This window comes from Bufo bufo, chromosome 6, assembly GCF_905171765.1.
Source record: "Bufo bufo chromosome 6, aBufBuf1.1, whole genome shotgun sequence".
Classification (NCBI taxonomy): domain Eukaryota; kingdom Metazoa; phylum Chordata; class Amphibia; order Anura; family Bufonidae; genus Bufo; species Bufo bufo.
The window spans coordinates 96,369,659-96,395,814 of record NC_053394.1 but is presented as its reverse complement, the minus strand read 5'-3'; the positions used below and the strand labels follow the sequence as shown (position 1 = coordinate 96,395,814).

General features: G+C 45.4%; 1 protein-coding gene across 1 annotated transcript in view; it reads right to left on the bottom strand.

The window, feature by feature from the left end:
• Positions 1 to 19,197, bottom strand: part of CDK1 (cyclin dependent kinase 1) — a 38,003-nt gene extending 18,806 nt beyond the window's left edge. The window contains exons 1-3 of the mRNA XM_040435274.1: positions 19,124 to 19,197; positions 14,917 to 14,971; positions 10,320 to 10,476 (exon numbers count right to left, since the gene is read on the bottom strand). Of these exons, the coding sequence (XP_040291208.1) occupies positions 10,320 to 10,476; positions 14,917 to 14,953 (194 nt within the window). The 5' untranslated portion in view covers positions 14,954 to 14,971; positions 19,124 to 19,197. The remainder of the gene's footprint in view (positions 1 to 10,319; positions 10,477 to 14,916; positions 14,972 to 19,123) is intronic.
• Between the last annotated feature and the right edge of the window lie 6,959 nt (positions 19,198 to 26,156).

The following is a 26,156-nucleotide window of genomic DNA, read 5'->3' as shown; positions in this document are numbered from 1 at the left end:
TGGCTTCTGAAAAAGTCCACCTTCGGAATTCCCCACTTCTTTGCTATTTGTCTGAACACATCAGGGTCTAGCGAGCACTCACCTGCTCTTAAATCCCTTCCGCTGAGTCTGCTAGTATGTTCTCTTTGCCTTTTAAATGGACGGCTACTAACCATGTTAAATTTTTCTTAGCCCAACAGAAAATTCTTCCTGACAGATCCTGTAGTCTTTTGCCTTTTGTCCCTCCTTGCCGGTTTAGGTAGGCCACTGTGGTCGAATTGTCGGATAGAACCTTTATATGATGGGACTTTATCGATGGATGCAGAGACAGAAGTACCCTGAAAACCGCCATTAATTCTCTTACATTTGACGAGGCTAAGGTAATCTCTGGCTCCCAAGTGCCCTGTACCACCCGATTGCTTGCATGGCCTCCCCACCCGCTGCTGCTGACGTCTGTTATAAAAAAATAAATTTTTTTGGAAGATTTCTTATTTTCCACCGGAAGAGGGATAATTTTACTTTTAACAGAATTCTTACTCTCCTGTCTAAAGAGTCCTGATTCCCGTCCCAGGATTCTAAGAGGAACTTCTGTTGGATCCTCGTGTGGTGTTGGGTCCATCTGACCGCAGGAATTGTGGAAGTTAGATGACCCAGTAGCACCATGACGTCCCCGATTGACACTTCTGGATTCGCAGAATAGTAAGATCCTTTGACCCAGGGCAATCTTTCTCTTGAGGGAGAAAAGACATGAGTTTCTAGAAGAATTCCTTGAAAACGTTTTCCTTTGGCTGGGAACTAGATCAGATTTCTGAATATTCACCAACCAGCCCAGCTCCACTAATTTCTCCTGGACGATCTTTAGATGTATCTGAAGATCCTGAAGGGATGGGGCTAAAATCAAAAGATCGTCCAAATATGGTATAATTACTATCCCTTGGAGATGAAAGAACCCGGTTACGTCGGCCATGATCTTTGTAACTATTCTTGGGGCAGATGACAGCCTGAAAGGTAGCGCAGCACCTGGAACTGGAAGTGACATCTGTGACCTTTTAGAGATATAGTGATTCGGAGAAACTATTGGTATACTCTGAATAGGCACATGGTATTATGCATCTGAAAGATCCATCGTTACCATGTAACAATTGCGAGACCGGAGGTTTACTGTGATTGAGAGTTTTTATCTTGAACTTTTTGTAACTCATATCTGTTTAGTCTCTTCAGACTGATGATCAATCTGAAGGTCCCGTTTGGTTTCTTGATTAGGAATATGGGTGAATAAAACCACTCTCCTTCCTGATCTATACGAACCAGGGTGATTACTTGTTTTTCTAAAAAGGGATAGAATCTCTGATTCCAAGGCTTGCTGTTTTTCTACTTGTCTTAATGGTTTGTTGAATGTAAAGTAGTCTGGAGGAGGTGTGCTGAACGAGAGCTTGTACCCCTGTTTATTGTATCTTTTACCCATGTCGAGGCTGAAACTTCTTCCCAGACCGAGGAAAACATTTTTTGGTCTGCCTCCCACCTGAAACCTGGTGTCATTGGGTAGGCTTTGTAGAGGATTCAGGGTTGAATAAGAACCCCTCTCTCTCTGTAGAGTTGCCATCTTCCAGAGCTCTTTTCTCCTTTGCTCTGGCCTAGCCATTCTTTGACCTCGAAAGGAACGACGCTGTTGGTAGAATCTGGAATCAGAAGGAAACCCTTTTTACTATCTGATGCTATTCTCTCGATCTGAAAGTTAAAGTCTGCACGCACGTGCAATACCATTATATATTGCTAACACATCAAAATCTAAGTTCAGACGCATGCGCTGTGATGTAATCTTTTTGACTCGAAAGTCAGTCCCTACGCATGCGCAGTGCTATTATACTAATAAAGTTAGTCTCTACGCATGCGCATACTCTTACACTTCTTCTGAATTGGAGGTTAAAGTTTTCACGCATGCGCAGAGCCACTATACGAAAGAAAGAAGTGACGAAATGACGAAAATACATCATGACGGTATTATGATTGGGTTACTGGTCTGTCATACAAGAATGCTTAGCGGCGTAGGGCGCAGAATATTCAATGACCCTCCCACAGTGGTTAAAAGGGTTCAGCTGGTAAGCATTCTTGTTGATAGTAGCTCCATCCCCTGAAGAAGCCACATGTAGTGGTGAAACATGTTGGGGGAGCTCTTGTGTTAGTCCTACCTGCTCCTAATCTAAAAACTAAGTGTCACAGCACAGAGTAACTGCAGACTCACTTGTGCTTGGATACTAGTGGTGGAGAATCGCACAAAAGGGAAATTTATTGAAAACCAAATGTCTTAAGGCGAATGAACAAGTGTCTCTCCAGCATGATGTCCATCTAGGCAAATAAAGTATATTGCTGATTTAAAAAGGAAAAAAGTGGGATGAACGGATGCTAGGAGGCAGAATATATGGGTGAAGTAACCCCTATCTCAGCCACTAGTGCCCTACCGCACCTAGAATTTTAAACTATTCTTTGTTCTCCCGTCGTATTATTTTTTTTAATAAATGAAATTAAATAAACGTTACGTTTTAAATTGACTAGAAACGATAAAGAATAATGATTTTATGTTAGCATGAACGGGAAAGACTTCTCTCCTTTCCCCTAGTGCCAGGAACATTCTGTCCTGAGTGGATAGAGGTTCCTCAACTTCCTCAATATTCATGGTGGCTCGTATGGTCTTTAGTAGTCTCTCTGTATCCTCTGGGGTACAGAAGGGTCTCCTCAAGTCATTTTCAGAGGATTCTGAACAGTCATCTGATATAATCTCTCCCTCATCAGAGCCAGGTTCCTCCTGAAGATCCGACCTTTGCAATCTCTGCGAGGTAGAGGGCCATGGAGAACTCAGTGGTAATCTTGTATCGATTGCAGTATTAACCCCTTCCTTTATCATACTTCTTATAGAATCAAGGAAGGAAGGTGACTTTTCAGTCACTACTTTGTCCGTACATCTGGGACATAACGCTTTTTTAGTCTTGGATGGAAGGGACTTCCTGCATATCGCACACTTCTTCCGTCCTAGAGATATATCAGAGGCTTTTGTGGTGCTGGTTTCCCTGCCCTACAAGGCAATATAGATGGTTTAGGGCTTCTCATTGAGAATGATCATGCCAACAACTAGCACCACCCAGTGGGGAATTTCTAACACTTGTGCCCCCCACCGTCCAAGTTATAAACATATTTGGGAGGAGGCTTACCAGGCTCTGGGCGGTAGGAGGACCCACATGCTTGCGGATCACTAGCTGAGCGTCCACAGGAGCCGACATACTGCAACAAACGCCAGTAGCGCCATGCATCCCTGATATACACCAGCACTGACGGCATCAGAGCTCCGGAACTGACGCAGAGGCCTTGGCAATGGAATTCTCGGCCCTAGAGAACTTCCGGCCTGTTTGTGCTCGTTCCCCGCGATGCCAGAAGCCGGGGGGGGGGGGGGGGGGAAGAGACGGAAACCCGGGGTTGCCTTCATAGAAGTGCTTATGCAAAGGGTACAGGCTAGAGGAAGCACCTCACTGCACAGCCCTCCCGGAACAGGGCAGTAGTAACAGGCTGTGCGTTATCCAATTAACCCCTTTGGGGGAAAAAAAACAAAACAAACGGAAAGATATCACTGGGTGCCGCACTGTAATGTATTGAAATAGTTATATTACATGTATCCTGGTGAAAGGTCTTCTAAGTATAAATCACCCCTTTCCCAATGTTACATATAAAATATATAAACAATAAACATTACATATCGCCACGTCCAAAAAGTCCTATTAAACTATTTTAAAAAAATGTCCTATGCGGTGAATGGCGTAACAGAAAAAAAAAATTACAACTGCAGAATTTGCCTTTTTTTTTTTAGTCACCTTGCCCCCCCAAAAAATATGATCGCATTGTTCTATTATGGGCTGGACGTTCCATAAAATGCGGAATGCAAGCTGCATTTTTTGGTGTTTTATTTTTTTAACGTGGTATCGAATGGTATAGAGTATCGCAATACCTTTTTAATGTATAGAAACCGAATCAAAATTTTGGCATCGAAACAACCCTAGTCTGATGTGTGACGAGCCACTTGGCCCAGTCATTAAATGTACGAAAAAGGCTACACGCACATGTGCGTTTTGTGGTCCGAAAATTGCGGATCTGAAAAATAAATAAATAAGGGAACGGACACGGAAAAAAACGTTCGTGTACAGTCGTGGCCAAAAGTTTTGAGAATTACATAAATATTGGAAATTGGAAAAGTTGCTGCTTAAGTTTTTATAATAGCAATTTGCATATACTCCAGAATGTTATGAAGAGTGAGCAGATGAATTGCAGTCCTTTGCCATGAAAATTAATTTAATCTCAAAAAAACCTTTCCACTGCATTTCATTGCTGTCATTAAAGGACCTGCTGAGATCATTTCAGTAATCGTCTTGTTAACTCAGGTGAGAATGTTGACGAGCAGAAGGCTGGAGATCATTATGTCAGGCTGATTGGGTTAAAATGGCAGACTTGACATGTTAAAAGGAGGGTGATGCTTAAAATCATTGTTCTTCTATTGTTAACCATGGTGACCTGCAAAGAAACGCGTGCAGTGATCATTGTGTTGCATAAAAATGGCTTCACAGGCAAGGATATTGTGGCTACTAAGATTCCACCTCAATCAACAATTTATAGGATCATCAAGAACTTCAAGGAAAGAGGTTCAATTCTTGTTAAGAAGGCTTCAGGGCGTCCAAGAAAGTCCAGCAAGCGCCAGGATCGTCTCCTAAAGAGGATTCAGCTGCGGGATCGGAGTGCCACCAGTGCAGAGCTTGCTCAGGAATGGCAGCAGGCAGGTGTGAGCGCATCTGCATGCACAGTGAGGCGAAGACTTTTGGAAGATGGCCTGGTGTCAAGAAGGGCAGCAAAGAAGCCACTTCTCTCCAAAAAAAACATCAGGGACAGATTGATCTTCTGCAGGAAGTATGGTGAATGGACTGCTGAGGACTGGGGCAAAGTCATATTCTCCGATGAAGCCTCTTTCCGATTGTTTGGGGCATCTGGAAAAAGGCTTGTCCGGAGAAGAAAAGGTGAGCGCTACCATCAGTCCTGTGTCATGCCAACAGTAAAGCATCCTGAGACCATTCATGTGTGGGGTTGCTTCTCATCCAAGGGAGTGGGCTCACTCACAATTTAGCCCAAAAACACAGCCATGAATAAAGAATGGTACCAAAACACCCTCCAACAGCAACTTCTTCCAACAATAGGTTGGTGAAGAACAATGCATTTTCCAGCATGATGGAGCACCGTGCCATAAGGCAAAAGTGATAACTAAGTGGCTCGGGGGACCAAAACGTTGACATTTTGGGTCCATGGCCTGGAAACTCCCCAGATCTTAATCCCATTGAGAACTTGTGGTCAATCCTCAAGAGGCGGGTGGACAAACAAAACCCCACTAATTCTGACAAACTCCAAGAAGTGATTATGAAAGAATGGGTTGCTATCAGTCAGGAATTGGCCCAGAAGTTGATTGAGAGCATGCCCAGTCGAATTGCAGAGGTCCTGAAAAAGAAGGGCCAACACTGCAAATACTGACTCTTTGCATAAATGTCATGTAATTGTCGATAAAAGCCTTTGAAAACTTATGAAGTGCGTGTAATTATATTTCATTACATCACAGAAACAACTGAAACAAAGATCTGAAAGCAGTTTAAATTTAGCAGCAAACTTTGTGAAAACGAATATTTGTCATTCTCAAAACTTTTGGCCACGACTGTACATGTAGCCAAAGACTGCCAAAAAATGATAGTTTTAATTAGGGATGTGCGAACAAACCACACAAAACTTAGTTTTAATACTGTATGGAGCAGGAGCTCTGTACAGTATTAGGATGTATTGGCTCCGATGAGCAGAAGTAATTACTTCGCAAAGTCTCGCGAGACTTCATGTAATAACTTTGGCTCATTGGAGCCAATACATTCTAATACTGTATAGAGTTCCCGCTCCACACAGTATTAAAACAGCTTTATGCGAATCGACTTTGGCTGAAGCACCCGAAGTCGATTCGCTCATCCCTAGTCTTAATAAATGACCCCACTACGTTTGCAGTGTAAGTGGAATTGATCTTCCTAAAGAGGACCTTTCATGGGTCCAGACGTTATAAAATAAGTAGCACGTTATGTAGAGCATAAAGCAGGGATCTAAGAGCGCTTACCATTTTTCATGGGCGCCGCTCCGTTCCCCTGTTAAATTCTCCTGCCTGGTATCGACGGGGAGCAGGAGACGCCAGGGTTTTTCAATGGAAGTCTCCTCCTCCCTGGCTGTAGCGCTCTCCGCTGTGATTGAACCACACTACAGCCAGGGAGAAGGAGACGTCCATTGAGAAACCCTGGCGTCTCCTGCTCCCCGATGCTATTAATTAGCATACCAGGTGGGAGAATTTAACAGGGGCATGGAGCAGCGGCCAGGAAAAATAGCATGCCTTACATAGCCTGCTACTTATTTTATAATGTCTGGACCCATGAAAGGTCCTCTTTAACCGCCTCCGGACCGCCTAACGCAGGATCGCGTTCCGGAGGCGGCAGCGCAGCGCCATGCATATACGCGTCATCTCGCGAGACTTCGCTCAAAGCCGGCCCGCGCATCTCGGGCCGGCAAAAGTTAGAGGACAAGTTCGTCACCAGCCTGCCAGCCACGATCATTGGCTGGTAGGTTGGCGATTTTCAAAAAAACAAATCACAAGCCATATAACAGATCATATTAGTAAATATGATCTGTTATATGGCTTGTCTGCTCCTCTGCTGGTCCTTTTCGTCGGTTGGTAGCGCCCAGCCCACCGCAGTCACTTATTCGCTGTTTAGCGTATCGCTAATCAGCATTGGTACTTTTATAGTATCTGTAAGTGATCAGAACTGATCAGTCAGATCTATAATAGTATTAGTGTCACCTTAGTTCGCCCTCCATCCAAAACGCAGTGTTTGCCCGATCAGGCCTGATCGGTCGCCCACACGTGCGTTCACCCACGCCCGCCCCAGTGACAAAAAATATATTGATCACTTTCCAAGCGCTGCGGCGATAAAAAAAATCCGTTTTGATATTTTTATCAACCGCAGCGGCCTCCGGTACTTCGCTAGCCTCCCCTTTGTAAGACAGGCTTGCTTTTTTTCTTGGGTAGTCTCAGGGAATACCCCTAAATTTAGTAGTCCAAATGTCAAACGGGGGTATTCTTCTGAAGAGGCCTACAGGATTCTGACCCAGTCGGATGAGGAATGGGAACCCTCATCTGACGAATCTAGCCGGTCAGAATAAACCTGTAGAAAGCAGTGGCTCTCTGACCCAAGTTCGGACGAGGAGGTTGAGGTCCATGATAGCACCAGGCGTACGCGGACCCGTGTCGCTAGACCACAGGTTACGCAGGATCCGCTTCAAGAGCAGCAGAGTGGGGCTGGCGCTGTCGGATCACGTGGTGAGGCATACACCAGCAGCACAGCCCTCCCTGGACCTAGTACCAGCACTGCCGTACAACATGGTGAAGTGGCGAGCAGCAGAAGGGCAGTTGAAGCTGGTACGGTGGCACGTGCAGTAGTTACCCCGTCGCAGCCACCGCACAGACAGGCCCGTAGAGCCCCTAGAATCCCTGAGGTGCTGGCAAACCCTGATTGGCAGTCACCAACTTCAGCCGCAGAGGTCTGGAGTTCGGGTTGAGACGGCTCAGATCGGTTCGGCCCTGGGATTTTTTGAGCTGTTCTTGACTGCGGAGCTCTTGAACTTAGTCGTGGCAGAGACAAACCGGTATGCCACACAATTTATATCCGCCAACCCGGGAAGCTATTATGCCCAGCCTTTCCGGTGGAAACCAGTCCAAGTTTCCGAAATTAAAATTTTTCTGGGCCTTCTCCTCAACATGGGTCCAACTAAAAAGCATGAATTGCGGTCCTATTGGTCCACGAACTCGATTCATCACATGCCCATGTTCTCTGCTGCTATGTCCAGGGCACGATTTGAGGCCATCCTGCGTTTCCTGCATTTTAGCGTGCCCGGTATGGGGTCAAATTGTATAAGCTCTGTGAAAGGGCCACAGGCTATACCCACAAATTTCGGATCTATGAGGGAAAAGATCAGACCCTGGAGCCAGTCGGTTGCCCTGACTACCTGGGGAGCAGTGGGAAGACAGTCTGGGACTTGGTGTCACACTTATTTGGCAAGGGGTACCATTTTTATGTGGACAATTTCTACACAAGTGTGGCCCTCTTTAGGCATTTGTTTCTAGAACAGATTTGCGCCTGTGGCACCACGCGAACTAGTCACGTGGGCTTCCCCCAACGGCTCGTTACCACCCGTCTTGCAAGGGGGGAGAGGGCTGCCTTGTGTAACGAAGAACTGCTTGCGGTGAAATGGAGATGTGAATGAATAAATCTGGTTTGCCAGGGCATACGAGCTAAGTGGGTATGGATGTTGGGCGGAGCTCCTATGTCCTGGCAGACGCCTTTCCCCTCCTTTTTCTTTTTTTGGCAGAGATTTTTTTCATCCACATTGATCGATGCGAATGAAGAAATCTGTGCCGTTCATTTTTTTCTTTCAGCACAGAGGCTGAACGGAAAAAAAAAATAAAAATCTCATTACCCGTATGCTCAATATAAGGAGAATAGCAGAAACTCCTAATGCTGGCCATACATGTAATGATTGCGGAGACCCTCAAATGCAAGGGCAGTACAAACACCCCACAAATGACACCATTTTGGAAAGAAGACACCCCAAGTTATTCGCTGAGGGGCATATTGAGTCCATGAAAGATTGAAATTTTTGTCCCAAGTTAGTGGAAAAGGAGACTTTTTGAGAAAAAAACCAATTTCCGCTAACTTGTGCCAAATTTTTATTTTTTTCTATGAACTCGCCATGCGCCTCATTGAATACCTTGGGGTGTCTTCTTTCCAAAATGGGGTCACATGTGGGGTATTTATACTGCCCTGGCATTTTAGGGGCCCCAAAGCGTGAGAAGAAGTCTGGTATCCAAATGTCTAAAAATGCCCTCCTAAAAGGAATTTGGGCACCTTTGCGCATCTAGGCTGCAAAAAAGTGTCACACATGTGGTATCGCCGTACTCAGGAGAAGTTGGGGAATGTGTTTTGGGGTGTCATTTTACATATACCCATGCTGGGTGAGAGAAATATCTTGGTCAAATGCCAACTTTGTATAAAAAAAAAAAAAAAAAAAAAAAAAGGGAAAAGTTGTCTTTTGCAGAGATATTTCTCTCACCCAGCATGGGTATATGTAAAATGACACCCCAAAACACATTGCCTAACTTCTCCTGAGTACGGAGATACCACATGTGTGACACTTTTTTGCAGCCTAGGTGGGCAAAGGGGGCCACATTCCAAAGAGCACCTTTCGGATTTCACCGGCCATTTTTTACACATTTTGATTTCAAACTACTTACCACACATTTGGGCCCCTAGAATGCCAGGGCAGTATAACTACCCCACAAGTGACCTCATTTTGGAAAGAAGACACCCCAAGGTATTCCGTGAGGGGCATGGCGAGTTCCTAGAATTTTTTATTTTTTGTCACAAGTTAGTGGAATATGAGACTTTGTAAGAAAAAAAAAAAAAAGAAAAAAAAAAAAAATCATCATTTTCCACTAACTTGTGACAAAAAAGAAAAAGTTCTATGAACTCACTATGCCCATCAGCGAATACCTTAGGGTGTCTACTTTCCGAAATGGGGTCATTTGTGGGGTGTTTGTACTGTCTGGGCATTGTAGAACCTCAGGAAACATGACAGGTGCTCAGAAAGTCAGAGCTGCTTCAAAAAGCGGAAATTCACATTTTTGTACCATAGTTTGTAAACGCTATAACTTTTACCCAAACATTATTTTTTTTTTTTAATCAAAGACATGTAGAACAATAAATTTAGAGAAAAATTTATACATGGATGTCATTTTTTTTGCAAAATTTTACAACTGAAAGTGAAAAATGTCATTTTTTTGCAAAAAAATCGTTAAATTTCGATTAATATAAAAAAGTAAAAATGTCAGCAGCAATGAAATACCACCAAATGAAAGCTCTATTAGTGAGAAGAAAAGGAGGTAAAATTCATTTGGGTGGAAAGTTGCATGACCGAGCAATAAACGGTGAAAGTAGTGTAGGTCAGAAGTGTAAAAAGTGGCCTGGTCATTAAGGGTGTTTAAGCTATAGGGGCTGAGGTGGTTAAGCATTCCTCAGTAAATGTTTTTGTGGCATGCCTCTGTATAGAACACTTCTTTTCTATAAACCACCCATGCAATCTTGTGGGCTGCAGCTGTCATTCCATAATAAAAATCAATGAATGCTACAAAAGAGTCTCTGTGGCCCAGGTCTAAATGGTAACGATCAGACACATACCATACAATGTTCGGATGTTGAAGTTCTTTGAGGAGGGATATTTCTCGGATTGCTGTACTGGGGACACCCTCCTCTTCATTTTCCAATCTAATTTTCTTCATGGCAACAACCTGACCAGTCGCCTTGTGCCGCCCCTTATACACAACCCCATAAGTGCCTGAAAACAGATGTATGTATTAGCGTTCATTTATACTTAACACTGGCACAAGTTTACGGTTAAAAGTGAAAATATTTATACCTTTAGAGAGGAGCTGTCACCGCTCCTGACACAACTGGTTTCAAAACTACTTGCATTCTTTATGGAACAACAATTATATTGCATTCTTACAAGTTGTTCGTTGTATCACCCCTCTAATTCGTACTGTAAAATTATGAGTATATTGCCAACTGAGTTTACTTCCCCTTTGGGCTCATGCAGAAGAACGTAAGGGCTCAGTGTCCGTGCTGCGGACAGCAAATAGCAGTCTGCAGTATAAGGGCTCTGGCCGTGTGCACTCCATGATTCACAAGATACGACGTGTTATATTTTGCGCTGCGGAGACATGGACCCAAAAGCCCACAGAAGTGCTTAGAGATTCCGATCCGTACCTCCGTTACGCAAAATATGTTCCCTCTTTGACCGTATTATGCAGTCATTATGCAGTGAATGGGTGCACACCCGCAGCACAGAGTGCACACGGGCAGTACTCGTATACTGTGGACCTGCCGTTTGCAGTCCACAACACGGGCACAAAGCCCTTACTTTTATGGGCATGAGCTCTAAAAGATTTGTCCCTGCACAGTCTACTGATTAGATAGAATAAGGATACACATGGTCAGATTTCTGCATGCAGTTTTGGAAGCCAAAACCAGGAGTGAATTATACAAGAGGGAGATTGTATCTGTCTTATATACTTTCCTTTTATGTCCCACTCCTGATTTTGGATTTGGTGTCCATTTATAAACTGGGCTGGATCCTATTATAATCAATGTGGATCCAGCAGTATCTGGCAATGCCAAATAGGGTGAAATCCGGCATGCTGTTCTCTGCCAGAACAGCCTGCTAGATTTCGTAGCGCAGATGTGAATGTATCCTTACTTAGATATGTCAAAAATAGTGACAGGTCCACAATGATTGTCAACAATCCCATGAAAATTGTGTTGCTTTTTTAAATTCTAATTTGATCCCGCATTCACAGATATGCCCCACTTTCTTTTGGTGCTGGTAGCTCAGCAATTTAAGCTCAAGGGTCCATTCACACGTCCGCAATTCTGTTCCACATTTTGCGGACCCATTCATTTCTATGGGGCCGCACGATGTGCGGCCCGGATATGGAATTGCAGACCCGCACATCCAGATCCGCAATTCCGAAAGAAATAGAACATGTCCTATTCTTGTCCACAATTGCGGACAAAAATAGGCATTTTCTATTAAATGCCGGCGATGTACGGTCCGCAAAATGCAGAACGCACATTGCTGGTGAATGGACTCTTATGCACACAATCGTCCCAGTTTTGCGGTCCGCTGAACATGGATGCCAGCCATGCGAGTTCCGCATTTTGCAGGATGGAACACAGTGGCGTACAGAGAAATAAGGGCCCCATAGAGAGGATCAAACCCTTTTCAATGACATTTAGACATTTGCTAAAAGTTGTTCCTGACCAAGCTTTCATCCACAGTAGAAGAGGAAATAATCCCAACTAAGACTGGGCCCCCTCTTGCCCTGGGCCCCATAGCAGTCGAATGGTCTGCCGCTATGGTACTTACACCCCTGGCGGAACATAAAGCCCTCAATAGAGCAGTCCTATCCTTGTCTGTGATACGGACAATAGAACACGTTCTATTTTCTTTGTGGGGCCACTGAACGGACATGCAGATGCGGACAACACGGAGTGCTGTCCACATCTTTGCGCCCCATTGAAGCGAACGGGTCCGCATCCAATCCGCAAAAACTGCGGCTCGGATGCGGACTCAAACCACAGGCGTGTGCACGAGGCCTTACAACTGGGGACACAAACACATAGTATACATTTAAGGGTTGTAGCAGGTATTGAAGCATCGATACTTTCAGACCTGGAGCGATACGATATCGGGTCTTACTATTTACCGATAATAGGCTGCGCAGCCTATTATCAGTTAAAGAACATGGCACGCGTCGCTCTCAGCGCGCGCCATGTTCTCTTCACTAGCACAGTGGAGAAGGAGGGAGTCCCTCCCTCACCTCTGTGAAGAGGCTACCACTGCCACTAATTGGGAGATAGCAGGAGAGGGGCTGTGGCCACTGCGCCACCAATGAATGTAAAAACACATTAATTCAAGTGTAGGCAGCGGGTGTCGGCAGCGGTATCACATACCTGGCATCAATAACAGGGCATGCAATCTGTCGAATCGCAGCAACTAACCCCTCAGGTGCCAGACAATTCGCCATTTTTGGTCCCCTTGTAACAATAGGATTGGACTGTTCTATTGTGGGCCGGATGTTCCATAAAACAGGGCTTGACAAATTTCTTTGGAATCTAGGAGCCAGCTAAAAAAGTTAGGAGGCGTTTTTTTTTTACCTTATAAAGCCTTATTTTCAGCAACAAAAATAACACCTCTTAAATTAACATATAAAGAAGTCTAGAACCAAACATGGGCATTGTTTATAATCCCTGCGCTGTGACGTCACTGCGTGTATAATCCCTGCGCTGTGACGTCACTGCGTGTATAATCCCTGCGCTGTGACGTCACTGCGTGTATAATCCCTGCGCTGTGACGTCACTGCGTGTATAATCCCTGCGCTGTGACGTCACTGCGTGTATAATCCCTGCGCTGTGACGTCACTGCGTGTATAATCCCTGCGCTGTGACGTCACTGCGTGTATAATCCCTGCGTTGTGACGTCACTGCGTGTATAATCTATGTGCTGCAGCTGACAGAACTCAGATCCCTTCCCCAGGATGTTTGGTCCGGGCTCATTCATCTCAGAACTGCAGCTATGAAATCCACAGCGTATTGCAGCAAATACCAGAAAAATGGATAAGATCTTACCCAAAATCCTCACACTTCATAAAATCCACACGTAAATGAACCTACTGTGCACATTTCAAATCCGCACCGTGGTAATATAGGATTTCACCATGGTGTAACTGATCGTGGCTGAATTCCACAACAAATCCACCCGCTACATGTAGAGTTTGATAAAAATCCACAACAGGTAATCCTCTGTGGAAAATATTTCCATTGGAATTACCCTAGGAATACTGAGGGGCCTTCCAGCTCTCTCATGGATTGTCACCAAGCTTTCCTGGTCTCCTAGTCCTGAGGAGAACATCTCTCAGTACGGGAACATATAGAGAAGTTATCAGATGATTTAGCCATTCAGGAGTCTTATGGCAGCTCCTAGGAGAACTGTGTGGTATACAGCCTGTCACCCAGCTTTCCTGAGGAGAATATATCTCAGTACGGGAACATATAGATAAGTCATCAGATGATTTGGCCATTCAGTAGTCTTAGTTCTCATAAGAGCTGCAACCCGGCTTTCCAAGACTCCTGAATGGGTAAATCATATAATAACGTATTTAAATGTTCCTATACTGAGATATATTCTCTTCAGCAGACCAGAAAAGCTGGGTGACAGACAGCCTGTATACCACACAGCTCTCCTAGGAGCTGCCACCCGGCTTTCTGTGTGGTATACAGGCTGTCACCCAGCTTTCCTAGAAAGGGAAAGAACTAAGAAATGGCCGAATGGTAACTGCAGGGATGGAGCACAGTGCAGGAATGGCCACCAGTTGTGGCTAGCAGGAGCTCCGGCCTAATGACGGCAGCAGGTATGCAGCTCCCCGCTGGGTTCATGGCCATGCGCGAGGCCAACAGACATTACAAACTTTGAGCCTGGCAGATAAGTGCAGAGCGCATCATTTACCGCCGCAGAGCCGGCCGTGCAGGAACCTGGAAGCACTTGGTGTCCTGCGCTGCCCGATCATGTCCCCTGCTGTATACAGGAGGAATGATGATGGGCTGATTGTCTTCCCTCCACTTGTCAGCGAGTGCAGCGCCGCTACCTGTGCTCCCGCTCTGCCTCCCCTGCACTAACTCCTCTTCCCCCCGCCGAGCCTCTCTCACCTGGACACGGGCTCTGATGTCTGCTGGACAGTTAATCACATAAGTACCGGCCGGGCTCTGGTAAAGGCTTCGCCATTTTTAACTGCCCTGGAGATGACGCACGGCGACATCAGCACGCTGCGACAGATAGACGGCGAGAGAGAGTGGCCAAACCACGATGGAGCCGAAAGCTGAGGGGTCCAGGCAGGGTGGCAGTCCGAGCCTGGGTGCAAGTGATTTAAAAAAAAAAAAATGTTTCATTTTGCTCACGGTCCTAACCCTCCAGTGGCTGCGCCCGGCTGCTTGTGTGCTGGGCCTATTTTCAAGCAGGGGCAAATACCCAGGCGCCAGGACAAAATTCCTAGTCGCCATGGCGACCTGGGATTTGTCGAGCCCTGCCATAAAATATGGAATTGGAATGCACACAGCTTTTTTGGTGTTTTATTTTTATCGCTTGGTATCGAGTATAGCAATACTTTATGGTATCGAAATCAAATCAGAATTTTGGTATCGTGACAACCCTAATACATACCCTCGCCGATTTTCTCTATCTTTGCATATTCATCCATTTCTGTGGCTCTCTATGTCTGCGGAGAGAGGGAATTTTTTATTTTTTTTTTATTAAAAAAACCAGCTGTAAGACATGTAACAGAACAAATCACGAAAAAACATCCTGTAAAAGATCAGATAATCGACAGTAAAATCCGTTAGATAAAAGGTGTAAAAGCCCAGAGCTAACTCTTTACTAAAGTGACACTTGTAAATTCTGAGGTGTAAGACCTCACAGAGGTAATATTCGTATATTAGATCTTAAAGGGGTTAACAGGATAGAGCAGTGGTTCTCAACCTTTCTAAAGCCGTGACCCCTTAATACAGTTCCTCATGTTGTGGTGACCCCCAACCATTACATTTTTTTCCTTGCTACGTCATAACTAATTTTGCTACTGTTATGATGACCCACCAAAAACACGCACAGACACCAATACACCAAATGTTAATTCAAATACACAAGTATTCATTCATAACCACAGAACTTTAGCATAAATACTAAATATTTGTAAACCAAATAAATAACTTTAAAATAAATAACAACAAATACCCCTTAAAAAATAAAAAAAATAATCAGTGGTGCTCACAGTACCCCCCCCCAAAAAAAAAAAAAAAAAAAAAAAAGTGGTGCTCAGGGTACCCCTCAAATAAATAAATCAGTGGTGCTTCAAGTCCCCCCAAATAAATAAATCAGAAGTGCTCAGGGTCCCCCAAATAAATAAATCAGCGGTGCTTCATGTCCCCCCAAATAAATGAAGCCTTGCTCAGCCAAATAATTAAAATAAAATTAGCCAGGCTCAATTAAATCATTGGTGGCAGTGGTGCTCAGCGGCGGTGTCATTAAAGGGTTTCTGTCACCCTGCAAAACTCTTTTTTTTTTGGGGATAGTTAGATTGCTCATAGTGCGATATAGCAGAATATAATGCTCTTACTTACATGCGGCCGATTCTTTATAAAACGAACTTTTATAATATGTTAATGAGGGCTCTACCAGCAAGTAGGGCGTCTACTTGCTGGTAGCTGCTGCAGAAATCCGCCCCCTCGCCGTGTTGATTGACAGGGTCAGCCGTGATCTCCTCCTCCGGCCGGCCCTGTCAGTAATTCAAAAATCGCGCGCCTCGCGTCATTCGGCGCAGGCGCTCTGAGATGAGGAGGCTCGTATCCTCAGCACTCCCTCAGTGCGCCTGCGCCGATGACGTCTTCTCTTTCGGTGATGCCATCGGCGCAGGCGCACTGAGGGAGTGCTGAGGATACGAGCCTCCTCATCTCAGAGCACCTGCGCCGAATGACGCGAGGCGCGCAATTTTTGAATTACTGACAGGGCCGGCCGGAGGAGATCACGGCTGGTCATGTCAATCAACACGGCGAGGGGCCGGATTTCTGCAGCAGCTACCAGCAAGTAGACGCCCTACTTGCTGGTAGAGCCCTCATTAACATATTATAAAAGTTCGTTTTATAAAGAATCGGCCGCATGAAAGTAAGTAAGAGCATTATATTCTCCTATACCGCCCTATGAGCAATCTAACTATCCCAAAAAAAAAAAAAATGAGTTTTGCAGGGTGACAGAAACCCTTTAACGAAAAAACTCGGACCTCAGCAGACAGGCGGCCCGACTTACCCGTCCAGACGTCAGGCTCCTTCAAGCACAGGCAGTGATAGGACATCACTTCCTGTGCGTGAGGATAAGGGGCCGCTGCCGTTGTGAGAGCAACCCACAATAGGAAGCCTTAGGCGACCCCCCCCAAAAGGGCCGATCGACCCCCAAAGAGGTCGCGACCCCTAGGTTGAGAACCGCTGGGATAGAGGATAACAAAATGGATCACCAGATGGGATGGGAGTGGCAGGTCGAGCAAGTGCCCTGCTGCTCCATACATTCTCTATGAGACCGCCGGGGCTGGGCGCAGCACTCCGCTATGTCAGGTGGTCCCTCAACGAACAAATGGAGGGGCGGGCACATACTCTGCTGATCCAGCAGTTAGTTAGCTCCTATCCTGTGGATGGGGGATAGCTTCTAAACTTTGTACAACCCCTTTAAAAGGTTGACACTGGAGGACATGTCACCACTGCAGCCAGCCATTAGCTGCAGAGGCACATGTAAGGCTACTTTCACACTCGCGTTCTGTGCGGATCTGTCAAGGATGGATCCCTTCAGATAATACAACCGTCTGTATTATCTTTAACATAGCCAAGACGGATCCGTCTTGAACACCATCAATGGATCCGCTTTCTAATGTGCCAGATTGTGTCAGTAAAAACAGATCCGTCCCCATTGACTTACATTGTGTGCCAGGACGGAACCGTTTGGCTCAGTTTCGTCAGACAGACACCAAAAAGCTGCAAGCAGCGTTTTGGTGTCCGCCTCCAGAGCGGAATGGAGACTGATCAGAGGCAAACTGATGCATTCTGAGTGGATCCTTTTCCATTCAGAATGCATTAGGGCAAAACTGATCTGTTTTGGACCGCTTGTGAGAGCCCTGAACGGATCTCAGAAACAGAAAGCCAAAACGCCAGTGTGAAAGTAGCCTTACCCGGCAAACCAGATGTTGAAGAGCAGAAGTAGGGTGCTGCAGCGGGGGACCAGAAGTGTGGTAAGTGTGCACCCCTTCATAAAGGCTATGTTTGTTCACGTCATCTATCCCACAGTGGAACATCTCATGAGAATAGGGCACATATATAATACAATATATTTATATGGGCACATGATCCTAGCCCTGTTTCAACCCACAATGCTTGCGAGTGCACAGTCAGGGTCATCTCAGTCATCCTATCCTTGTAAGGGAGGACATGAAATAACATAACCCCTTTAAAGGGAACCTGTCACCGGGATTTTGGGTATAGAGCTGAGGACATGGGTTGCTAGATGGCCGCTAGCACATCCGCAATACCCAGTCCCCATAGCTCTGTGTGCTTTTATTGTGTAAAAAAACCCGATATGAGTCCTGTACGTGACTCATCTCACCTACAGGACTCATCTCAGGTTAATTTGCATATGTATCAAATCGTTTTTTTTACACAATAAAAGCACACAGAGCTATGGGGACTGGGTATTGCGGATGTGCTAGCGGCCATCTAGGAACCCATGTCCTCAGCTCTATACCCCAAATCCCGGTGACAGGTTCCCTTTAAGGGGTCAGGATAAAAGCCCCCTCCACTTCGCTTTAGGTGGACAGCCCCTTTAACTGTTTAAAATTATTCTCTGTGGTAACATCCACAGCGACGGCCACAACCAGGAATTCCTGTCAACAGAAATAAGCATTGGCATGAATCAAGGGGGGCACTATCAGACGCCTGGCACATGCAGCTCAGGACCACCACCTATTAGCATCAGGAAAGAGGGGGCAGTCCTCAGCTCTTTCCTGATGCTAATAGGTGGTGGTCCTGAGCTGCATGTGCCAGGCGTCTGATAGTGCCCCCCTTGATTCATGCCAATGCTTATTTCTGTTGACAGGAATTCCTGGTTGTGGCCGTCGCTGTGGATGTTACCACAGAATAATTTTAAACCGTTAAAGGGGCTGTCCACCTAAAGCGAAGTGGAGGGGGCTTTTATCCTGACCCCTTAAAGGGAACCTGTCACCGGGATTTGGGGTATAGAGCTGAGGACTGCCCTGTCCACCAGGCTGCACCCAGTGCCATGTATACTGCCCAGCAGTGATCACAGATGGACCTTCCTGGCATTACACATACTTTAGGGAATTGCTATTTATGCAGAGACAACAAAGGCTGAAGAAGCTCGCCCATAGACACAGAATACAGATATTAGGAGCAGTTAACACTACAGAGGGATCAAGGGCCCCACATGTGTACAGTGATGGAGGAAGAAGCAGGGATCCTGTCAGGACCCCCTCAGGGTAATAGGTGCTTACAGAGAAGACAGAAGCCTCCAGCTGCACATAGATAGCTTTGTGTAGGGTCAATAGCCACAAGCTGTCCGTGCATGCCCGACTGCTGAGGTACTACAAGTCACAACATGCCCAGCACACACGGAAGGCTGCTCCGTTCTAGCCTGTCACGGGCAATGGAACATTACAGACCCGGACTGACCTGAACGTTCTAGAAGCCGCGGCCCCCGACCCTCTGTAATAACTCCCCCCTCCCGCGCCCATTACTCTCCTCCCCCGGTACACACTAGTCACGGCTGCCGCTGGCCATCACCCGGCCACATATAACGGACAGAGGAGCGGCGACATTACCTCGGGGAACGGCTCTTCCTCCTCAGACACAGGCAGGTGAGGACTGAGAGGATTTCAAACCGGCCGCTCAAAACTCAAGCGACTCAGCCAATCACGGTGCCAGTGGACATTCAAAGCAACCAATCAGAAGCGGGCATTGATGACGGCGCGAAACGTACTAGAAAGGGCGGTGAGAAAAGTCGCTGCGGGAGGGGACTAGACGGCATTAGTGAGATCAGGCGGTAGGGCACGTTTTGGACGTCAACCTCCTGCCTCGGTTTCCTAGAATGTTTTATTGGTTTCTAATGTAGAAAATTAGTATTTTTTCTGTTTCGTTTTGTATTATCTATATCTACATATATAGAAAGTAAACCCTGCAGCGGTGCCCTGCTTCTGCTCTTCTGTTTATGTATTCTATAATATACAGTACATATTTGTCTAAGTAGGAATTCACACACGTTTATATTGAAACGTTCTTTTAGTCACCTCAAAATAAGGGCTTATGCACACAAACGTATTTTCTTACCACGTCAGTTCCGTTTTGCGGCCTCTATACGGAACCATTCACTTCAGTGGGGCCTAAAAAAAAAACCGGAAGTTACTCTGTGTGCATTTTGTTTCTGTATTTCTGTTCTGCAAAAAACCGGAACATGTCCTATTATTGTCCGCATTACGGACAAGGATAGGACTGTTCTATCAGGGAATAGTTCTTCCGTTCTGCAAAATACAGAATGCACACGGACGTCAGGCGTATTTTTGGCGGATCCTAAGAACAGAGGTCGAATAGTCACAGTCCGAGGCCCCATTCAAGTCAGTGGGTCTGCAAAAAATACGGAACACATCCGTATTTCGCGGATCCATACTGTAGAAATGCTATGTCCATGTGTTTGGTGATTAACCACCTCAGCTCCCCTAGCTTAAACCCCCTTAAAGAGGACCTTTCACCAAAAAAAAAAAAAGTAAACTAACAACACTACCTTATGCTGCTGCTGCCAGTGATGCCCAGACACGTTTTCTTATTTATAATGGACCCCCCGTTCGTCCGCTTTGCCCCCCGTTATGTTTGGCGCCGAATATGCAAATGAGGCGCCTAAGTTATAGTAGGCGTCGATTCCCTAGGTATGGTAGGCGGTCTTCTGTCTCCCTTGCTGCCAGCGCATCCAATCGCAGCGCTCGGCTCTTAGCAAGGGAGACGGAGCTCAAGTTCTCGCGAGAACTCGAGCTTTGCAGAGTTCCGGAGCCGGCGCCGTCTCGGAGTCCCCAGCGCAGAAGACAGCAGCAGCAGCAGCAGCAGTGACGGCATTGTTCGGGTAAGTGTAAAAATCACCCCTAGACGAACGAGCATGATGTCTCTAAATCCACGGGGGTAGTATTAGCTACCCCGTCAGTTCCACCTCCCCTGAGACAACGAGCATGATGGGGGTAGTAGTAGCTACCCCCTCAGTTCCACCTCCCCTGAGACAACGAGCATGATGGGGGTAGTAGTAGCTACCCCCTCAGTTCCACCTCCCCTGAGACAACGAGCATGATGGGGGTAGTAGTAGCTACCCCCTCAGTTCCACCTCCCCTGAGACAACGAGCATGATGGGGGTAGTAGTAGTTACCCCCTCAGTGGCCCTGCTTCCCCTAAGGCAACGAGCATGATGGGGGTAGTAGTAGCTACCCCCTCAGTGGCCCTGCTTCCCCTAAGGCAACGAGCATGATGGGGGTAGTAGTAGCTACCCCCTCAGTGGCCCTGCTTCCCCTAAGGCAACGAGCATGATGGGGGTAGTAGTAGCAGCTACCCCCTCAGTGGTCCCCCATTTACCCTAAGGCAACGAGCATGATGGGGGTAGTAGTAGCTACCCCCTCAGTGGCCCTGCTTCCCCTAAGGCAACGAGCATGATGGGGGTAGTAGTAGCAGCTACCCCCTCAGTGGTCCCCCATTTACCCTAAGGCAACGAGCATGATGGGGGTAGTAGTAGCTACCCCCTCAGTGGCCCGGCTTCCCCTAAGGCAACGAGCATGATGGGGGTAGTAGTAGCAGCTACCCCCTCAGTGGTCCCCCATTTACCCTAAGGCAACGAGCATGATGGGGGTAGTAGTAGCTACCCCCTCAGTGGCCCTGCTTCCCCTAAGACAACGAGCATGATGGGGGTAGTAGTAGCTACCCCCTCAGTGGCCCTGCTTCCCCTAAGGCAACGAGCATGATGGGGGTAGTAGTAGCAGCTACCCCCTCAGTGGTCCCCCATTTACCCTAAGGCAACGAGCATGATGGGGGTAGTAGTAGCTACCCCCTCAGTGGCCCTGCTTCCCCTAAGGCAACGAGCATGATGGGGGTAGTAGTAGCAGCTACCCCCTCAGTGGTCCCCCATTTACCCTAAGGCAACGAGCATGATGGGGGTAGTAGTAGCTACCCCCTCAGTGGCCCCGCATTCCCCAAAGGCAACGAGCATGATGGGGGTAGTAGTAGCTACCCCCTCAGTTCCACCTACCCTGAGACAACGAGCATGATGGGGGTAGTAGTAGCTACCCCCTCAGTTCCACCTCCCCTGAGACAACGAGCATGATGGGGGTAGTAGTAGCTACCCCCTCAGTGGCCCTGCTTCCCCTAAGGCAACGAGCATGATGGGGGTAGTAGTAGCTACCCCCTCAGTGGCCCTGCTTCCCCTAAGGCAGCGAGCATGATGGGGGTAGTAGTAGCTAACCCCTCAGTGGCCCTGCTTCCCCTAAAGCAACGAGCATGATGGGGGTAGTAGTAGCTACCCCCTCAGTGGTCCCCCATTTACCCTAAGGCAACGAGCATGATGGGGGTAGTAGTAGCTACCCCCTCAGTGGCCCTGCTTCCCCTAAGGCAACGAGCATGATGGGGGTAGTAGTAGCTAACCCCTCAGTGGCCCTGCTTCCCCTAAAGCAACGAGCATGATGGGGGTAGTAGTAGCTACCCCCTCAGTGGTCCCCCATTTACCCTAAGGCAACGAGCATGATGGGGGTAGTAGTAGCTACCCCCTCAGTGGCCCTGCTTCCCCTAAGGCAACGAGCATGATGGGGGTAGTAGTAGCAGCTACCCCCTCAGTGGTCCCCCATTTACCCTAAGGCAATGAGCATGATGGGGGTAGTAGTAGCTACCCCCTCAGTGGCCCCGCATTCCCCAAAGGCAACGAGCATGATGGGGGTAGTAGTAGCTACCCCCTCAGTTCCACCTCCCCTGAGACAACGAGCATGATGGGGGTAGTAGTAGTTACCCCCTCAGTTCCACCTCCCCTAAGGCAACGAGCATGATGGGGGTAGTAGTAGCAGCTACCCCCTCAGTGGTCCCCCATTTACCCTAAGGCAATGAGCATGATGGGGGTAGTAGTAGCTACCCCCTCAGTGGCCCCGCATTCCCCAAAGGCAACGAGCATGATGGGGGTAGTAGTAGCTACCCCCTCAGTTCCACCTCCCCTGAGACAACGAGCATGATGGGGGTAGTAGTATCTACCCCCTCAGTGGCCCTGCTTCCCCTAAGGCAACGAGCATGATGGGGGTAGTAGTAGCTACCCCCTCAGTGGCCCTGCTTCCCCTAAGGCAACGAGCATGATGGGGGTAGTAGTAGCAGCTACCCCCTCAGTGGTCCCCCATTTACCCTAAGGCAACGAGCATGATGGGTAGGTGGATGCAAGGAGGAAAAGTTTGAGCGTTTCAGTGTGTTTCTTTTGGGATGACTAACAATTACCTTTGTGCACAGGTGGAGAAGAACGGAGGAAGGCCACACTGTCTTTCCTGGACGAGAGATAGCCGATTATGCAAGCGGTAAGAAAGGAGTAACGTGGACATATCCCACTGTACGGATTCCTAATTGGTGTTATTCATTTTTCATATCCCTTTCTATTTTGGATACAGGTAGATTGACTGAGTGGAGGAGATCATCGCTTCCGACTTGCGTTGTGATATATTTTTTTCTGTGTGGCTCTACGGTAGGTACATAAAAATAGAATTTTTTTTCAAGCTTTGCTGTTTGACTTTTTTTTTCAACAGGCAGTGTTTTGATCATAATTTTGATGACTAACAATTTCCTTTTTACACAGGTGGAGAAGATGGAAATGCCCTGGCTTGCCTTGATGGGACGGAACACAGATCTATATAACTCATCAGAGAGCACAATGTTTCTAGCAAAGTCAGCACACTACAAAAAATTGTATGCTCTGTGTCAACATAAGTCATTGTAATTTAGATTGTCTGTGACAATTTGATAATTTATGTAAAAAAATTTTTTTTGTAATGTTGAAGTTTTATAACCAAGTAGAGTAAATAACATTATAATAATATTATGCTCTGTATTGAGCAAAGTCATTGACTTATACTATTGTAAAAATTGTCATAAAGTATATGTTTATGTAAATTTATATTTTTAGACCGAATTCAGAAAAAAGAAAAAAATTTTTTTAATTATTATGCTCTGTAATGAGCTATGTTATTATCTGTTTTATTTTATCAGAATTCCAGAACTCTTGTAAAAATTTTCAGAATACATATATATATAATTATTTTTTTCAAGTGTTGTTTCACACTTGCAGCAGAATGGATACGTCAGCCAGTTCACTGTGTCTGACCAGTCCTGTCGCTATTTCACCGTACCGCCACTTCATCCACATTGACTATAATGGTGACGGTGGTGGAGCTGCGGCGCAGCATGGCAGTGCCAGGGGCTAGTACGCTGGACGAAAATTAAAGCAAGTCTTACATTTTTCGTCCAGTGGCCTCTTTCCCCGCACTGTCTTGCTGAGCCGGATTTCCACCACCATACCCCTAATAGTCAATGTGAACGGAGCAGAAAAATAGCTGCAGGACTGATCCGACCGGCTGCATGATCCGTCAAGCCACAAGTGTGAAAGTACCCAAATTTACAAGTTTAATAGCCCAGTAGGGGTACTTTTACATTTGTGGCCTATTGGATCCATCCGGCCGCAAGTGTCAAGCTACACTAAACATAAGAAAAAAAATTGTATCAATATTTTCAAGTAATTTGTATGATTGATCAGGCATTTTTTAAAATGATCATGATCCTGATCATTGTTACAAATGCCATCTGTTGCCATACGTATCTAATGGTCCGGCAGACAGTTCCATCAACCAAACTGCTTGCCTGATCACTCTCCCGATGTGGCAAATCAAGAACCCTTGTATAATTTTTTGTAATATGTATGTTTTGGGTTGATTTTCCTGATAAGTAAGCCTGGCTAACCTACGAAAAAAATGGTAACAATATTCTGTGTATGGCCAAAATTCATTGCCTATATTTTTATTTATCAAATACAGAACTCTGTTATATTCTTTGTTTCAAATAAACTGTAATTAACTTTATTATAATTAAAGTTTTGTGTATTTATTCTCAATATATATGAATTATTAATAAAAATAAGGGTTGAAATAGAATAATTTTCCAATATATAGAAAAAATAAAAACTTTATTCCATGGCTAGGTACTCTGCAGGCTCTTCCCTGTACATAAGAAATCCACAATAATCTTGGTCAGGGTCGGGAAATACAGTTCTTATCACAGAGACAGCACAAGATGGAATCGGTCTTCTTTTGCCAACACCAAGATAGCCGTGTATCCAAGCAGTGAACCCTCTATAAGCAGTTTTTCTTAACAGCCTGTATGTTCAAAAAATAAAATAAAAATTCAGACAGTACAGTTTATCTGTAATTTACGTGACATTCACGATTGCATTTATCTATTACAGAACACAGTTTGGTCCAGGGTGCTATATGATAGGGAAAAATATATCAATTCAATCCCCATGCTTTCTAAATAAAGAGCAATTCATACCGTATGTCTTCAGTTCAGTCTTTTTAACTGATCTTTACTGAAATAATTTCACAGCATTGTAAGATTTTATATTTTGTCAAAAAATAATACATTTTACCTGGAATACTGAATCCAGTTTATTTTAACATATCAAAATATACAAATGCAGGATCTATCCTTACTGTGCATGTAGAGGCCTTTATAACCCCGTAATGCCAGGCATTTTAGTAAACGATCATGCATTTTTAATACCCGATAATTTTGAAAAATACACGATCAGTCAGAAATAATTTACATCCGTTTGCATATAGTTTTTCTGAAACTTGCAGCCAATTCTGTCAATATGTTTGATGGATAAGTTTTACACATTGGTGAAATTAGCCTCATCAGAAAAAAAGAATAGAAAAATTATTTAGGAAAATACACTTATATGTTAAAACATACATGACAAATTAGAGTACCTATTCATATCTTTATCCGGTGGCGGATGCATAACTTGACCTATAGCGCGCAACGAGACCTCAACCCTTCCTCGATCTTCACAAAAGTGATGAAAGTATTCGTGTTCAATTATACATTTCATGTCTTCAATATAGGGTTCGATATTTGAGACTTCTTTACAGCAGATAGATTCTACTGCAGTAGGCATTGGTTTACAATTTGTACAACAACACCATATGGTATTTCCAATTCTGTTTTCAGACTCGTCAATTTCACTATTCTCCACAATGTTTGTAGAACATGTAGGATTATCCGGAAAACATGGTTCGGAATTATCTGTACCACCGTATTTTGCTTGAAGACGCTTCTTCAGCCATTCCAACTAGACACGACAAAAAGTGATGATTTAGCCAAAATTCGGATAGTACTATTATATGAAAAATTCACAAATAATAAATAGTAAAAATTTACTTTGTCAGATCTTGTTGATGAAGGATTCAGTGGTACTTCCTCATTGACAACGTCCATTGTTATACCTGTTAGAAAAAATTCAAATTGATATTTTTTTTAAGGAGGTAGACTACTTATTAATATCATGACATCTTTACCAGGTTGTTGAGTGTGACCACTATAATTTATTAACTGCATGCATGGTGGATCAGTAAACTCATATGACACTTGACGTCAGTACTTTTTCTACACAATACTTGGAATGTATTATAATTAGCATATAACTGATTTGAAAAAGATATCAAAATGAGAGTACTGTATTAGTGTAGCATATATTTCAATAAAGTGGTTATAGTCAAACATGGCTTGTTTGTCTGTTGAAAAATTACTTGC